Here is an 18,583-nt window from a genome sequence, read left to right as displayed (position 1 = left end):
GATTCGCGATGCGAGTTTTTCGGCACCGTTTTTCGGTACCGCGTCGTTCTGCCGTTAGCGCACGAACACGCCACGACTATGCCGATTAAAACACGATTTATCGCCCGAAGGATAAATCGGTGATTTTCGGCGCGGATCGACGGAGTCCGCCGCTCTCTCTCTCTCTACACACTCCCCCCCCCCCCCCCCTCTCTCTCTCTCTCTCCCGAGACATTCCACAGCAGCAGCACGAGACGAACACTGGGACTCGTGCGTGAGAGCCAGTTGAGCTAAGCTAAGCTAGCCGTGCTCCCCCCCCCCCCCCCGTCCATCAGACCCGCCAGCGCCACCGGGTCGCTGCCGAAGAACGACCCGTGCGTGCGTGTGTGTGTGTCTGTGTGTGTCTCTGCCCCCCGCGTGACCACGGGCTTACCCCCCCTCATCACAGAGGAGCTACCCCGTGTGCGCACACCCGCCCACGGCCCCGGGTAGGAGGATGGGTCGGCCGGGGACCAGGTGTCGTCTCACGGAGGGAGATCCGCTGACCTTGTTCTGCTGGCTCCTGCTGATCCTGGGTCTGTCCACGCGCTGCATTCGGCCCGCCAATGGAGAAAGTACGTATACGGTGTTCCACTGACGTCGGTTCCTATAGAAACGGGGCTCCGGAGCCCTCTGTGGTGGTCTCCGGGCGTGTGGTCATCGGCCGAGGTGGGATGCAGCGCTGCCCCGATGGCCTTACGTTAGTTAGTTAGTTAGTAGCGTCCAGTAGGCATGGTAACCTCCATGGCAGGGCATGCCACTGGATCTCCATTACATCTTAACAGAGGGACACACACACACACACACACACACACACACACACACACACACACACACACACACACACACACACAGGAGCAATGCGGAATGCTGCATCTCTTCGAGAGCAACACTAATAGCTCTAGATAGGGACGTAGTGGCGTGTCCAACACAGCTCAGTGGTTTCGTAGAACCATCGTTCTTTTGATGGACGTGAAGGTTATCCTGGATGTGCCACTGATTAACTGTAAAGTAATCTTTCTTGCCACTCACTTTATTAATGTGTTTAATGGGCAAGGTGTGTGTGTGTGTGTGTGTGTGTGTGTGTGTGTGTGTTATGGGTTTTGTATACAGTGTGTGATATTGAGAACGGAAGCGAGCAGGAAGCAGATTAACTTGCTGGTTCTTTGTGTTTTTGTTTTGGTTACTTCCTGTAATGTTTCCCCTGTCCAGGCAGACATCTCCTTGAGATCTGTGCTTTGGTTAAACAAAACAGAGTGCGGCGCACAGGGGCACTGGTCGTCTGTGACCGGAGAGCAGGTGTTGTGTTCCCGTCAGGGTCGTCCGTCTGTCCGTCCCCCATCCCTTATCGTCCCCGTGAGGTCGTCTTGTGAGAACGATAGCCCAGAAGGTCAGGTCATGTCCCCTAAAAAATGATGTTATTACAGATTGACTCTGCCGCCTGAGGACAATGTAAGTCCTCATCATCCTTTAACCTTCAACACTCCTTAAACAAGTATTTTGGAGTGTTTTCAGGACAATTGTAGACATGATTTTTAGCTTATCCCCACCCTACCCCCCTCCTCCTCCATTCCCGTCCATAATGAGAGGGTTGGCGAGTTTAAAATAGATCCAGCCTAAAGCTTTCTCCAGAACGGACAGAGGTGTTCCTGTTTGCCGGTGAAGAGTAAGGCTTCTGTCAGCGGACGGTGTGGGCCCCTAGCCTGCAGTCTGCGGCCCCTTGGCTCCGCAGCCCCTGGGTCTGTTGCTTCTCCTGCCCTGCCCTGCATCTCCTCCGCTGTCTCTTATTTGGCTTTAGAGAGTGAGTGTGTGTGTGTGTGTGTGTGTGTGTGTGTGTGTGTGTGTGTGTGTGTGTGTGTGTGTGTGTGTGTGTGTGTGTGTGTGTGTGTGTGTGTGTGTGTGTGTGTGTGTGTGTGTGTGTCAGAGAAAGCATTATAGTGTCAATGGTGTGAACTAGACAGCAAAAATCCAGCAATTCATGTGTGGACCCTGGCCTATATCGCTAGCTGCTTGTTTCCTTGGTGTCTTTCGAGGAGTGTTTCGTATGCAGGTACCCAAGTGAGTAAAAGGTGACACCGATAGACAGAATATGAAGGTCGGCGTTGTGTGACTATTTAAAAAATCCAAAGCAGCTGTGTTACCTCTGGTTGCCATGGTAAACTAAGGTAAACAAGCTCATTCCTAGCCAGTAAGGCTGCCCTTCAAACGGTTCTTTGAAGCAAAATACTAAGATATATTGATTTCTAGAAATAAACATTTATAAAACGTTAAAGTTAAACCAAGGTCCACCGTTCAAACATGGCTAGCACTGTAACAGCCTTGATGGCTGGGCTTTCAGACCCGAGACATGTCCAGGCGTTTCTTTGAAATGTTACTTAATGAAGGAACATAGCTGGAATGTTTGTTATGCTTGCTGTTCTTGTCCTATGATTGCTGCCTATCTCGAAAGCCTCCCCACCAAGGAGACTCAGACATAACACAGCAGAGTCGATGAGGATGGGCGCGCTGTTGTCTCTGATTTATGCTCAAGGCCTCCACCAAACTGCTCTCTAATCTCCCAGTAAGGCCATTTAGAACCACACATGGCCCACATCCTGGCACAGCAGTCACCACCGTAGGCACAGAGCAGCCTAGAATCCATGTTCACCAAGACTGTTGGATCCGGTCAGCCCAACAGTGGCCAATCCAGCAGCGGAGTAAAACAAAGCCCTATTCCTGTTCAGTCCACACAGGCACATGACATACGAACCCAACCAGGAAGCAGGTGTAACCCCACACCTGGACCCAACCCCAGCAACTCCAGGGAAACAAAACTGGTGGATGACTGCTCGGAACAGGATCATTATCCAACATAATCTCATTCAGGCATTGAAAACTCAGGGGGAAAGTCCTGGTTTGAAATGTGAGAGAGTACAGTAGTGGCTGTGTGTATTAACGTGGATATGAGGCAGTTATTACTTAACACTCCTCTTGATGATTCCCTGCCGGGCTCTCGCGGAACTCTGCTCTTCCTGTTTCCGTTGTTGTTGACAATGAATGTTTTCCTGCGTGGTGTGGTCCTTCGGGAGGGTCTGGCCTGGGAGCCTTTCTCTCGTGGGGGGGAAACGGGAGGGGGGATCAAATGGATTTCTCCGGATCTGGGGTGTTAGGAAGGACTTCAAAGCCAGGACGCCAGCAGGTTTTCTTGGTTATTCAGCATGATAAGGGGGTCTGGTGTAGGGATCTGACGCCCCTCTAGTGGGAGAGCAGACTATTGGCTGAGCATGCGGTGTGCGTGTGACTGTGATGAAGGCTGAAGTGTGCTCCTGGGTTAGACGGTGACAGTTGAACTGGATGAACCTGGCTGACTGACTGCCCCAGGTTCTCCAACCGGTTACATACACACATTTTAGGGTTTGTGTAGGCAAATGTAAATGTCCCAAAATGTTTATTGAATCAAATGTAATTATCAACACTTTATCACGCCTGGTGGAATATGCATAATTTGTGATGGGTTTTGGAATAATTGGAATGCACACAACGTCAAGAGTGTGTTTAGGGCAGATGTTGTTGTGCTAGAGCTTTGGTCGTTTTTAGCTCTGGCCTGTATAACACCCGTAGGCAACCACCAATTTGGAAATCTCTTAAAGTGCAAGTCCTGAGTAAGCTTACCTCGAAACAAACTGAGTTGGCGATTCAGCTGTTGATAGCACTTGTTTCCAGGCAACCACTACTGGCGCAACCTTCCTCTATGATGGGCTCTGACTGAGCTCCGTGACCGGCTGTTCTTTTTAAGTGCAATTTCATAGATCTCCTGATTTCATGTGAGCTAATGATAAGCATTTTCTTTCTTTTCTTTTACTAAATGTTTTTTGTTCAATCGTTAAGGGATATTAGCCCTGAAGGTCGTCTCGTGATTAGAGTCTAAGGTTGGGACCGGCAGGTCTCAGTGTTGTTCAGAGTATATTTTGCAGGAACTCCACACAGGTTATGTATTTACTACAGGAAATAGCCCGACCTACCCTGTAATCAGTCCCGTCCCTGCAGCTGTAGCACGGCGGATGTCCACTTAAAGCCCCTATACAATGGATTTATTTCTTAATAATAATCAATAATCAAGCAACACTTTTTCTCACAAAAACATGTGTGCGGACACAACTATGGATATACTGCATATGACTCAACCCCCACAGACAAAGAAATAATTAAGTTACGACAATCAACACTGTCCCAAGCCCTCACCACAACCAACCTATAGAAGCATACAGAGAGATTCCTACAAATATGGAGCATAGGATTATTAAATTGTCAGTCTCCCTTGTGAACTTCTGGGCCAAATGAAAGAAGCTCTGATTGGAACTTTGTAATGGCATCCTGCAGACTTCTTTCCCCCCGAAAGTACAGATTGTGTTGTTAGTGGAAATATATGAAGACTGATGTTATGGAGAGGATTTAGAGTGCTGAGGAGCCGTCTTCAGTCGAACGTCCCATGGTGCCGTTGCCCTGTGGTGTGTTTATGCATGCTGGTACATGCCTTGGCCACACTCTCTAATCAAGTCTCTTACCGTGAAGGGTCTCAGCTGATTCCTGTTGTAGATCATCAATGTAAACACCCTGCTAGCCTCCTGGGAGGATGCATGCTAGACTTGTAAAGCAATGATGTTGAAGGATAATACCAGCGTAATACAGATGTGGACGACAAAAACATTTGCTTGCAGCCGATGTTCCACATGGGATGTCAACACATGTAGAGAACTATGGGTCTACTGCCTTAAATGGGACCCCCTCTCCTCCAGCCCTGGTCTTAGCCTGGCGGGGCCTCCACCAGATGGAGGGGTGTCTCCGCCGTCGGCCTGCCCCTGGGCCACCCTTTTGATCTGGGCTTTGTTCCTAGTTACTGTGTACATAATAAAGCACAAGCACATGTTTGATACCTGTCCTGTTTCACCCTTTGACGACATGACCATGGCTTTGTTCTTTTTCTTCTTCAAAAGTCCTATGCGCACAATGAACTGTGAGTGCACCACAATGTTGATCTGTTTGGCTGCCTCCAGCCTCGTTGACAGACTTCAACATACAACTCCCTCTGTGTCTCTTCTCTATATATCTGTCTGACACGCTTCTCTCTCACTCTCGCTCCAGTCTGTGGCCCGAGCATCGACATCGGCAACGATATCAGCGAGTTCCACCGGCTGGAGAACTGCACGGTGGTGGAGGGCTACCTGCAGATCCTGCTCATCGGTGACAAGAACAGCAACAGCGCCAACCAGGAGCTGTTCCGCTCGCTCAGCTTCCCCAAGCTCACCATGATCACGGACTACCTGCTGCTGTTCCGCGTCTCGGGCCTGGACAGCCTCAGCACGCTGTTCCCCAACCTCAGCGTCATCCGTGGCCGCAACCTCTTCTACAACTACGCCCTGGTGATCTTCGAGATGACCAGCCTGAAGGACGTGGGCCTGTACAGCCTGAAGAACATCACGCGCGGCGCCATCCGCATTGAGAAGAACCCGGAGCTGTGCTACCTGGACTCGGTGGACTGGTCGCTCATCATGGACGCCGAGTTTAACAACTTCATCGCCGGGAACAAGCAGGCGAAGGAGTGCAGCGACGTGTGCCCGGGCATCATGGAGAACCGGCCCCAGTGCGGCCGCACCATGTTCAACCACAACTACAGCTACCGCTGCTGGAGCTCCAGCCACTGTCAGAAAGGTAAGGCTGCACATCTTCTGCCCTGTTTGTTTGTTTGTTTGTGTGTGTGTGTGTGTGTGTGTGTGTGTGTGTGTGTGTGTGTGTGTGTGTGTGTGTGTGTGTGTGTGTGTGTGTGTGTGTGTGTGTGTGTGTGTGTGTGTGTGTGTGTGTGTGTGTGTGTGTGTGTGTGTGTGTGTGTGATTAACTTTTTGAATGAAATTTCCCTGTCAATTGAAACCAACCATTTGGTGATGGCAGGTGTTAATCTTGGTGTGTGTGACTGCTATCTCATATTGGATATAGAATGAGTGTAAACAGGAACTCACATAGCAACAAGATTATCTGAACCCAAAAGACGAGTCAGCCAGACACAACCCACGCACACGCATGCACGCACTAGTGGTGGATTTCATGATTTGTTTGCTTGATTCAGTTCATGTCGGTCAGTTCGCCAAGAAGAATCGTTTGTTCGTTCGTTCAGTCGCGTTTCCGGTAGCAGTGAATCACGGTTCTCAGCTGAGTCGGTCAGACTCAGCTCCTCCCTCGTTCTCATTCTCAAACGAATCACGATCGTGCAATGGTGCAAACGGTCATCAATCAACACAACATTAACTAAGTTCCTTCAGCTGAGGAGCGCTTCATGTTCAGAATTGGGATGTTGTTGCCCTACTGACTCTCGTGACGTCTCAAAACTCCAGTCTTCACCACTTAACACAGTCAGTGAACGAACAGCGACTCGCCAGTCAGTGTCAGCGACTCAGTGACTAATGGATGGGTCTGGGAGTCGAGTCTCGGAGAACGAACGATACGAACAAGACAAACGAGAGAGAACTGAAACGGGGAATCAGGTCGGTTTGTTCTTGTTAAAGAGTCGTTCATTCTAACTGATTCGTTCGCAAACGACCCATCACTAGCACGCACGCATACACGATCAAACACACACTCTTTGGAAGCAACAGACTGGAAGAGGTTGGTCGTCAGTACCTGGAAATCATGGAACCTTTTCTCACTGCAAACACATTACTCTAACAGCTCTGAAGTGTGTGCGAGTGACTGCATATGTTCCTCAATAGTGTGAGCCGACTCTTAACTGTCTTCCACTCTGAAACATTTCAAAGCCAACCTGGCTATTACTTATTTTTCTACTACTTTGATGCCTGTTATTTCCACTTTTACGGTCTGTCACCTAATATACTGTCCCCTTGTTCCCTGTCACCCACGGGCATTCAGTTACACCACCCAGCTTGCGTTTAGTACAAAGACGCCTGCTTTGTGAATTGGGCCTGGTGAGATCCACCTGTGCTGCTTGGAATCACACATGGTTCAATTTAGGTATTAGGTTAGAGAGGGTTAAGTTGAGGTTTTAGGTTGGATAATATGGTTGTGTTAAGGTATTGGTTAAGAGATGGTTTAGTCAAGGTATTAGGTTAGAGATGCAGTGAAGTTTAGGTTTTAGGTTGGATATGGTTCAGTTTAGATATGAGGCTGGAGACGATTGCGTTAAGGTATGTTTAGAAATGGATTAACTTTACCTTATTAAGTTAGGGAGGTTTAGGTATTAGGTTAGAGAGGGTTAAGGTATTGGGTTAGAGATGGGGTTGTTAGATGGGCTTGTTTACTAAACAGAATGTGCCAGCCAATCACAGCAGGATTCTCGGCAGCATGTGCGGGCTGTACCCATTGAGCTGGGTCACCCTGGGTCCCGACTGTCGCGCGCTGTCACGAACCGTCTGCTCTGCGATGCGGGCCACGGTGGCGTGTAGCTGTGGTATTTCCTGGTGTCCATGGATCGGATGTGAGCTTGATGTAATGGGAGAGCACCAGCGCTGTGTGCTGCAGGTCGAACAGATCAATAAGCAGCTGGTGTTTCCAGCCTCCACTCATTCATAAAAGCTCCACACAGCCACGGGGCTGTCCCATTGGTTGGTCTGTGCAAGCAGAGAGACCATTGGAAGGACGCGGTCAGATCCTCTCCAGTGGTTCCCCTGGATTATTGAATACATTAAAAACATGAAAAAAAATTTCCAGGCCTGGTGGTGTCATGTGTTTAAAAGCTATGGTGCCCATTGGTAATGGGCTGATTGCTTGGTGCTCCAGTAATGCTGCTTGCAGCTTTTTCGAAAAACGCTCATCCTAACCCTAACTTCACACATGACACTGCACTTCCTTCTGTCCTCAACAATACACCAGCACATACATACGTACGTACACATTCTTAGTTAGATCATGTCCCTTGTTTCGTTTTATATTATCTGCTGATAGTAATTTGTGAACCCTATCTCATGGTTATGAGGCTTCATGTTATAAAACATGAAAATATCATGCTATTTGTTTGTGGGTCTAAAACCAGTTTTTAATGAGAAACCGTTTTGAAAGCAGATCCTGGATGTTAAGAGGAATACTGGGGTAAAGGGTGAATAAAGAGTGGGCCCGGCCTCCGGGTGAGATGAAAGGTGAATAAAGTGTGTGCTCCTGAGTGAGATGGAAGGTTAATAAAGTGTGTGTTCCCGGGTGAGATGAAAGGTGAATAAAGTGTGTGTCAGTGTAGATGAAGGGTGAATAAAGCGTGTTTTGGTGAGATGAAAGGTGAATAAAGTGTGTGTCCGAGTGAGATGAAAGGTGAATAAAGTGTGTTTTGGGTGAGAGGAAGGTCAATAAAGTGTGTGTTCCCGGGTGAGTTGAAGGGTGAACAAAGTGTGTGTCTGTGTGTGTGTGTGCCTGCCGGATGTGCTTGATGTAGGACGGCAGTGGAGGGGAAGATCTGGCCAAAACAACAGGGAGTACAGGAAGCCCTGAGGCAGTGGGCTGTTTACAACCGGTAGGAACTTGTTACCAACCACTTTCTAGTAAAGTCACCGCGGCCGTTGTGTCGCTGATGGCGTGCAGCAACACCGACTTAACGACGGCTCCTGCAGCAGGGCTGCGCAGTGATTGGTCGCTGGGTCCTCCCAAGTTTAGCGTTTACGACAGATCTGGTTAATGACGACAGATTTAACTTCATAGTGGTTATATTGTTCCAGTTCTATTCTAGGTTGAAAGAGGTGCATCTTGGGTATATCGGGCACCACCATAGCTCCATTGTGTAAACTCTTGCGTTTGATTTGAACGGTGGTTGTGAAAGTTCTTCTTAAAGTGAAAACAGAGCGGATCAATCCGTCCTCATGGCTGGGAACAATTACCCTGGAGGATAATGACATATCCCATCTTCACCGCTACGGCGTGTTGCCACAACAACCACCAACACATGACCGGGTGACATCATTGTCTATTCAACGGGCCGCTGGTGGCACAGTTGTGTGTTTTGCAGTCTGTCTTCGGCATCATTATTTTAATTTGGCTCATGACATCGTGTCCATTCACTACGCTGTTGACATCGTAGACGACTCGCCGGGCTGGTGGCGTGCTCGTGACCTCGTCGCTGTCATTTTGCGTGGGACACAAGAGTCTGTCTTCGTCATCCGAGTCTATCCAGTCTGTTATGACGGCATAGTCGTCTGGTCGTTTCTTATGTCATCGTAGTCTGTTCAGTCGGCCTTCGACCATCGTAGCTGGACAGGCTACGGTGGGCTTGGAACAACACCAGCCTTTTTGTTACGCTTACACCATGGTCTGTAGGGCGGAGAGACGGGAAGTGTGTGTGGTGTTATATCACAAGCAGTATGTATGCCCTGAGCCGAATGCAACAGGAGTTTATCGATATCCATCTTATTATACCGACATGGATGTGATCAGTGCTCTAATCACATCAGAGATTAATTGAGTGTGTATGTGGGGGATGGGGGGCAGAGCCATGGGCATTAGACGGAACAGGCTGTCGCTTATTAAGCCAGCTAATGCTCTTTTCCATGGTGAGCGTTGTCTGGGGAGCGGAGTGTCTTGCTCAGTGAGACAGGGCTGCTGAACTCGGCTGGATTCGGCTGCTTCTCTGTCTGTGTATCTCTGTTCACCCCCTTTAACCCCACCTCCTACCCCACCCCTCCTGCCTCCTACTCATCAACCTCACACTCCTCCACTCTCACACTCCTCCAACCTCACCCTTCAACCTCACACTCCAACCTCACCCTTCAACCTCACACTCCTCCATCCTCACTCCACCAACCTCACACTCCTCCATCATCACATGCCACCTCCAACCTCACATTTGTCCAACCTCACCCTCCAACCTCACACTTACCCAACCTCATCCCTCTGACTTCACTCCTCCAACCTCACACTTGCCCAACCATACATCCCTCCAACCTCACTCCTCCAACCGTGCACTGCTCCAACCTCCCCCCTCTAACATCACTATTCCAACTTAACACTCCAACTTGCACTCCTCCAATCTCATCCCTCTAACCTCACTCCTCCAGCCTCACCCCTCTAACTCCACTCCTGGATGCAGACTGTAACACTGGTACTTGGTTAGTCTACCTCTTCATTTAACGATGGCACGGCTACACTCTGAGACTGTAAATGACAATATTAAATAATCTGCCATCATTAACACAAACACACAAGACTCCCTCCCTCCCACTTGTCTTTCCTCAGGTGTGTGTGTGTGTGTGTGTGTGTGTGTGTGTGTGTGTGTGTGTGTGTGTGTGTGTGTGTGTGTGTGTGTGTGTGTGTGTGTGTGTGTGTGTGTGTGTGTGTGTGTGTGTGTCTCTCTCTCTCAGGGGGTGGGGGTGGGTAATTGTAGGGATGTCACAGTAAACCAGAGCCACGGTGCATGACTCGGACCCCCCCATTATTTTAGGGAGCGGTCCCACCCATTCCTGGAACTCCCTGGAGAACATTAGTGGTTTGGTTTTGATCGAGGCTCCTCTGTCATTATGGCTCCCGGAGCACCACTACACACAGGGAGGGAAAACTGCTGCTCCCAGGCACAGGAGCTTCAATGGAGCTCTGTGCACAGCCGGTGTCTCCAGCCACCGTCATTTCATGTTAAGCCTCTGTGGAGACCCAGTTGAACTCTCGGTTCTGCGTTTTGGCAAGGGGCCAGTCAGGGATAGGTAGTGGAAGGCAGGGGTTAAACAGGTTCTTGGGTTATGGCTTGTCTATGCAGCCGCCAGACGGAGGCTAGGTAGAGGCTAGACGGAGCCTCGGGCCCAGTCCGGGCCCTATTCAGGGACGAGGCAGGCTGCCCTCAGATAGACGGTATCCTGTCTCAGGCCTGTCCTCATCACATTCCAGAGATATTTCCATCTTCAACCTCGGGTAAACACTAACGTAAACACTGAGGAATGTCAAGGCTTCTTACAGTTACAACATTCACATGGGCCCCGCTTGATGAGAAAAACGGCACAATGCACCATGTGTAATCTCACTCTGTCTCCCAGAGGGTGTTAATGTAGGCTCTCCCATCAAAGCGCCGCCCTTCAGTCCTGCCGAGACACCTTGTCAGCCAGCCATGACACACAGCCCCGGGGCGTGCGTTCTGCTGCATCTCCCTTCTGTAGTATTGCCACAATCAATCTTCAAAGGGGCCAATAAATGCAACAGCAGCATGGGACTTAACATAAGTAACATAGGAAACACGAGTTACATAAGAAAAGGGCGGGTGCATTCCTATGTTTTAGGGTGCCATTTAAGTGCATTCATTACAAGAGCAGAATCCCACTATGACAAAAGACGATAAAGAAATATGCAAATTCAACATTCATTAATAAAGACCCATTTCCCATGTTTTGATTTATGAAGTATTTTATATTTTTTGTCCCAGTTGCTTTTGAGAGCATTCGGATGTTTTCTAACAGTGAAACCCCTAGAGAAGCCCCTCCCCCTGCTCTGTGTTTCCTGGCCCCGGGGCCACGGCTGTTCTCGACTGCCTGTTCATCACGCCGCTGCCACCAGCTGTCAACACACCTAATGGGGAATCAGTAGCTGGGAACGCTGTGAGCGGCGTCTCCACAGACACAATACTTCCCCATTTGTTTAGGCGACGGCCAGATCAAAGATGATGGTGACATTGATTCAGTGATCGATAGGCCAGGACGGCTTATTTTGTCCACAGGCGAAGACCATGACATAAACAGTGTGACACGAACATGGAGTTATGCTCTGTTATCGTATCGTCTGCGAGACGGTCGGGAACGACCGTGGGTCTTACGACTGAGTTATTCCATACTGACAGTTGGCTGGAGCCATGGCAGACTTTAAAGCACTAATGGACCGTATTTATACATCATCTCCAGCTGTACGTTTCACTTTGGCACTTTAACACCATAGTTGGACCAGACGTGCACTGCTGCTCTTAGACCAGGACTAAACCTCTGTCGGATGCGGGGGGGTTTGACCACAGATGGATTTGTTTCAGACTCAGAGTTAGACCAGGGTTGGATCACTTTAGGACCAGACCAGTCATGGACGTATAACCCATACAGCACAGGGTCACGTCCCAACACGGCGATTACACATTATTGTTGTCAGCTGCTTCACTGTCCCAAGACAACAGTCCTCTCCAGTTCAGCAGACACCCAGGGCCCAGCCTCCGTCCGCTGGCCCATGTGCTGTCCTCACTTATTCTGTTGTTCTCGTTGTGCCGGACTCCTGGGTGTAAACATCTCAGCTTCTCCGCCCCCCCCCCCCCCCCCCCCCTCCATTTGTTTTTGTGGTTGGTTTCTAAACACTGTGTTTGAAGGCCGGTGTTTGTGAGCACTCTGTTTGTATGTGGAGCCAGGGTTCACTGGTGTGTCATGCCCAGCATCTGAGCTCCCTCTGTGGGACGCGACGCAGCGACGGGCCGCTGGGCGCTCCAGACCGGTCGGTCAGCAGGCAATTAGGCTGTGAATGAAGAGCGTGGATAATAGTGGTCTTTGTTGTCTCCAGACCAAGACTGTTGGATAAACACGACATGAAGGCACACACACACACACACACACACACACACACACACACACACACACACACACACACACACACACACACACACACACCACTGACTGATTGGTTAACTAACTAACTCGCTGACTGACAGGCAGGTTAACTGGTTTACTAACCGAGTGCGTTGACTTGCTGACTACTGCAGCTTGCCCTGAACTGACCGTACTGATTATTTAAATGGTCTCGCCAAGAAAATTACTATTTCTAACTCTTGAGCATATTTATTCATCATCTGTCAATCCAAAATTAATTCTATTGCAAATTTTACTGTTGCCAGCTTCTGAGGAACGGTTGAAAACAAGTTGAAGGTTGAAGTGTCAGCTCGCGTCGACATCAGCGAGTGTGAATCACAACCTGCTGAGAGAGACATTCACGCGTTTATCTGTGTTGTAATCTACCATGTCTAGACACACACCTCCTTCCCCTTCCAGCACACATGTGCTGACATCATCAGAGGCCGCGGCCGCCATGCGGGGGGCGGCAGGGGAGGTGATGGGGGCGGAGTTTTGTTGCCCCCGGTGACACGTTGTTTACCTTCGCCGTTCAGCGCTGTTCGAAGAGGTGATGTGCTAATTCACGGCATGAGAGAGAAGGAAGACGCCTGCAGCGTTTCTTTAGAGGAAGTGCAAACATACAGCCTTTTACCATGTCAAGACAAAGTGCTTAAGATAGCGTTAAGGGTTACTGTAGGTCCATCTACCCCTGGTTGATAGGTTACCATAGGTCCATCCACCCCTGGTTGAAGGGCTACCGTAGGTCCATCTACCCGTGGTTGAAGGGCTACCGTAGGTCCATCCACCCATGGTTGATGGGCTACCATGGTCTGTAGGTCCATCCACCCATGGTTGATGGGTTACCGTAGGTCCATCTACCCATGGTTGATTGGCTACCATGGTCCATAGGTCCATCCACCCCTGGTTGATGGGTTACCGTAGGTCCATCTACCCCTGGTTGATGGCCTACGCTAGTTGCATCTACTTGTGGGTGATGCGCTGCCATAGGTACGCGGTACCTGATACACATGTACCCGGGATTTGAACAGCTTGGTAAGCACTATTTTATATAGACTAGATGTTTTTTGTATGGGTGAGCCCAAATATAAGAATATACTGTTATAGTTTTGTCTTGAATGAAAAACTATAAATACAAAAATATGAATTTTTTTTTTTTACATCCATGCATGTTTGTGGACTGCTGGTAGTAGGCTAGGTTACACTTCGCCTGAATATCCCAGTGATAAAATATATATGTAAGGCCGCTAGACGACTGAGAACGCTTCACGCCAAGGCTTCAGTTGAGGTAACGGCAGCCATCATCAGAACGGCCATACGGTGAGCATTCACCACATTGTTGTTGTGTTGATGTCACAACACGGTAGGTCTGTCTAGGGAGACTTCTAAGGATCAGATAGCAAGGTAAATGTCTCATAGACGGGTAGATGTCAGATAGACGGGTAGATGCTGTCTCAGGTGGTTCTCATGCTCCAGCAGATGGAGGCAGTAGATAGGAGATTGCGGGTGAGGAGGTATCAGGCACGCCAGCACTCACTCATGGCCATACACACACGCAAACATAAACGCACAGTCAGGCATACATCCAGTGAGCAGGGAGGCTGCAAACCAGTATATAAACCAACCGCTGAGCGGCATGATTCCAGCCAGTAACACAACAACATGTAGAACTGGTGCACTGTTGGTTAGTCGTCTGCATTGTTGCGGAAGCCTGGAATTCCTGAATTTCATTGCATTCCTGACTGCTACTTGTTATTAACATGCACATGACAATAAACTTGAGGCTAGTCCTCATTCCCAAGAGCCACATTTACCGATACAACATCATCCATAGCGAGCAATACAAAGTTTTTACGTTGGTTAAAATGCAATCAGAAGACCATAGTCTTTGCAGGTGGAATAAGGTCCTGTTCTATTCTCATCTACTTTACCTCAGAATCTTTCTTTTTCTTTTTTCTACCTCCCCGCCCCTCCTCTCCCGGGGAGAGAAAGTGAGAACATTGTGTGCCAGCTCTCAGGCTCCTCAGACAGACAGGTGACAGACTTACTGGAGGAATGCAGAACATTTCCCTCATACCTGTCACATACCTGTCCACCCCAACCTGGGTTGTATGTTCAAAACCTTTTAAACTACACAGCAAATCCAAACCAGAAATGAATTCCCAACCCAGGGAATATAAACATTCCTGTCCTTTTTTTTATTGTAACATCACAACCCACATCCCCTGAAGTCCAATCATTCCATGAGGGTCCACCCATAAATACTAGTCTTCGTTGGGTCTGGGTGTACACCAATCCTACCCCATCAGTGAGGGGCTGCTATGGGCCGAGCACTCTGATTGGTGGTTATGTGAGGAAGCAGTTTGGTGGAATGACACCTGACCAGTGACCTTTTTAAACTAAACTGACCTGGATTCTGCGCTCTGCTGGGGTGTTTGTGAGAGAGGGCGCGAGCCAGAGAGTAAATTCCACGCATAGCTGACCTCCTTTAAAGACTCTCAGCCCGCCTTTCTCTCGCTCTCGCTTTGCTCTCTACATCTTATTGTTTAACCTTGTCCTGTTCTCTCTCTCTGTGTGTGTGTGTGTGTGTGTGTGTGTGTGTGTGTGTGTGTGTGTGTGTGTGTGTGTGTGTGTGTGTATGTGTATGTGTGTGTGTGTGTGTGTGTGTGACAGCGATAATACACCGTTAATATAATGGTGTATTATCACTCTGCGGTGTTTGTCACCTGTGCTGCACGCAGGAATGTCTTCGGAGTTCATGAACTTTGCGTTGCCTTGACATCTGTGCCACTATGATGAAACTAAGCAGGAATATTACACACAATTGCACAGGGGTTAGGCCGGGCGTGTAGATATATATATATATATATATATGACGGAATTTTAAATAGTTTCTGTGACTATAAATTTGTCACGCCGTTTCATAACCCCCACTGTGTGAAGTAACTCCCTTGCAGATTGCAGGGTCTGCTCGCCGGTCGAGACTACTCACCCACATACAGGTGGGAACTGAATGAGGCTAGCAGTCTGGTATACATTAGCATCTTCATTCACCACAAACTGTGCATGCGGTCTTCGGGGTTCAATCACCAGATACTGGTGTCGTGCCGTCCTCAACCAATCTGCTGCTCTTTATAAACAGTACGAAGGCATACCTCAACCAATCAGATTGACTCTTTTAGAGGATGGAAGGACTCAACCAATCGGAGGTTGCCTTTGTCTTTGGTCGTTGTGGATGCTCTTTCAATTGTGAGACTGGTTTGTCTTTCTGTCTGTCAGAGTGGAGCCCTAGGACCAGTTGAGTGTGGGGCCCTGGGACCAGGGGAGTGTGGGCCCCGGGGACAGGAGAGTGAGTCTGGGCTGGCTCCTGACATCAGACGGACTCAGCAGTGTGGGGGCCTCCAGAAGGACCTCTCTGTTGCTCAATCGCAATGATGCACCGGACTTACTTGACCTTTACCAAACCCTCACAAAACTTGACTCTTTCCTCGTACCTATAAAGGTACTTATAAACTTAAACACAATACACCCTCACCTAACTAAACTCTCTCTACCCATATACCTTAACATAACCATTGCGACTTTACATCTAAACTCAACCACAATAAACCCTTACCTATCTTGACTCTCTCTACCCCTATACCTAAACACAACCATTGCAAACATTACATAGAAACTCAACCATTCCTAATCAATGACGTACCTCGGCCGTCCTTCACCTACAGTCGATCATTCTTGTGTACCATGAGAACATGCTCCATCTGGTTGCAACCACAGTAGTGGGGTGGAGGTAGCACAAAGAGCCATGGTCCTAAATATTACCAGTCCTGCCACTGGACCTCCCCTAGTCACTTTTTCCCCTGCTCTGCTACAATAAGCACTGACTTATTGTGACCCAAACACTGGATGAGAGAGTTGGACTGAAGACACCTGCAAAACATGGACTGGATCCGCGGAACTATGGACTCTCAAGGCACAGGATTTGAGAACCTGTTTTTGTTTTATTATCTTAATCCTGCTGTTTTAACTTCAAATGGCAGTGCTCTGTTCTGTCTTTACGTCACGTCTGAGATGGCTTTATTGGTATTGGCTAACCAGTTGGGGTTATTGATATCAAATGGTATTTAATTGAAGCCTATCAAAAGCCTCTCCCAACATGTAAATATGATGGGTCCAATCAGTGCTCGGGGGAGTGAGTTTGAACGAGTGCGTCGCCTCTCCAATAAAAACAAAGCGAACAATGGCAGCCTCCGAGGAAAGCAACAATCAAATGCTTTAATCCTCAGTAGACTGAGTAACTATGTTGAAAGTTGACCAGAAATCTGCACCCAAGGCTTTTCTCAGAGCAGAATATCTTTTAATTTGCTTCAAACCTTTATATTCGGCAAGAACGAAGAGCGAGAGTGTCCCTTGAATCTGATTGGCTCGAGTTTAACAATGTTAGGCTGTGCCCATATGTGGTAATCACTTTCCGACAAGCAAAGGCCAGGCTGATATTCATTGCGAAAGCAAACGCTAGTTTGTTTTCGTTAGTGCCTAAATACTGTCGTCTGAATGAACCAAAAATGTATCCCTTTGTTCGAAACTAGAATTTCACAAATGTTTGTTGACCACTACAAAGATTGGTTGTGATTGGTTGATATGGCGTGAAACACTATTGAGAACACTTGTTGTGCTGAAGCCACTATTTCAGAGGGTGTCCAACTCCTTGCCTCAGGGAGCATCAGGCAATCAAAACAACACTGACTCTGCATGTTTTGACTTGCGGTCATAATTTACTGTCATAAACTATCTTCGTAGAGTTGCCTCCTTCTAGTTAGAGTCATGTTCTAGCTCTACATTCTGCAAATATCCGAAGGGTGTAACCTTTAGCTTAAAAGTATAGGGCAACCTCTACCAGCATGCTAGCTCCCAGCCTGCCAACACATCACGAGTGTCAAACACTGCATGTATGTAATCTCTCTCTCTCTCTCTCTCTCTCTCCTCTCTCTCTCTCTCTCTCTCTCTCTCTCTCTCTCTCTCTCTCCTCTCTCTCTCTCATCTCTCTCTCTCTCTCTCTCTCTCTCTCTCTCTCTCTCTCAAAGAATGCCCTGAGGCGTGCGCACGGCGGGCGTGCACAGCGGCAGGGGAGTGCTGCCACCCGCAGTGCCTGGGCGGCTGCTCAGTGGCGGCGGACGCCACGGCCTGCGCCGCGTGCATGCACTACCACCACGAGGGCCGCTGCGTCCCCGACTGCCCCGCCGGCACCTACCGCTTCGAGGGCTGGCGCTGCATCACGGCCGAGCTCTGCTCCCGGGTGCACCTGCCCGACTTCGACCGCTTCGTCATCCATGCCGGGGAGTGCATGTCCGAGTGCCCCTCGGGGTTCACGCGCTCCACCGTTGACAGGTGAGACACTCCGGCCCCGCTCCCGCGCCGCCGCCGCTGGCCATCGCTAACGCGAGGGACGGTTTGATAGCCTGTGACGTTGGTCTGTGTTGTGAACCGCTCTGTGTTGTTTACGTTCTGCTGTGTTTGGTCTGCGATGGGATCTGTTATTTCTCTGCGTCTGTACGATCTTTGTCTGCGGTGTGATATGTCACGGCTTGTGTGTCTATTTGCAGTGGCCTTCCTGTGCGCCTTCCATCCGTGTCTGATAAGTGATGATATGTTATGGTGTTTGTCTCTGATAATTAACGTTATGTTATGGTGTTTGTCTCTGATAATTAACGATATGTTATGGTGTTTGTCTCTGATAATTAACGATATGTTATGGTGCGTGTCTCTGATATGTTGTGGTGTTTGTCTCTGATCAGTAATAATATGTTATGGTGCGTGTCTCTGATATGTTGTGGTGTTTGTCTCTGATCAGTAGCGATGTGTTATGGTGCGTGTCTCCCGCAGCATGCTGTGTTCGGCCTGCGATGGTCTGTGTGATAAGTACTGCGAGGAGAAGGTCATCGACTCAGTGGACGCTGCCCAGTCGCTGAAAGGCTGCACCGTTATCAAAGGCAACCTGCACATCAACATCCGCAGAGGACGTGAGT

At 48.9% G+C, this 18,583-nt stretch overlaps 1 protein-coding gene across 1 annotated transcript in view; it reads left to right on the top strand.

Moving 5' to 3' along the window:
• Nucleotides 1–475: 475 nt before the first annotated feature.
• The window catches only part of LOC311356172 (insulin-like growth factor 1 receptor), a gene marked incomplete at its 5' end in the record, with an annotated part of 28,415 nt that continues 10,307 nt past the window's right edge, over nt 476–18,583 (top strand). Inside the window, 4 exons of the mRNA XM_084475930.1 lie at nt 476–593; nt 5,140–5,706; nt 17,642–17,945; nt 18,441–18,577. Coding sequence (XP_084332056.1) covers nt 476–593; nt 5,140–5,706; nt 17,642–17,945; nt 18,441–18,577 — 1,126 coding nt within the window. The remainder of the gene's footprint in view (nt 594–5,139; nt 5,707–17,641; nt 17,946–18,440; nt 18,578–18,583) is intronic.

The sequence above is a fragment of the Micromesistius poutassou genome, assembly GCF_964030765.1.
Source record: "Micromesistius poutassou genome assembly, chromosome: 12".
Lineage (NCBI taxonomy): Eukaryota > Metazoa > Chordata > Actinopteri > Gadiformes > Gadidae > Micromesistius > Micromesistius poutassou.
The sequence above is the reverse complement of the archived record's forward strand: the minus strand, read 5'-3'. Positions and strand labels throughout refer to the sequence as shown.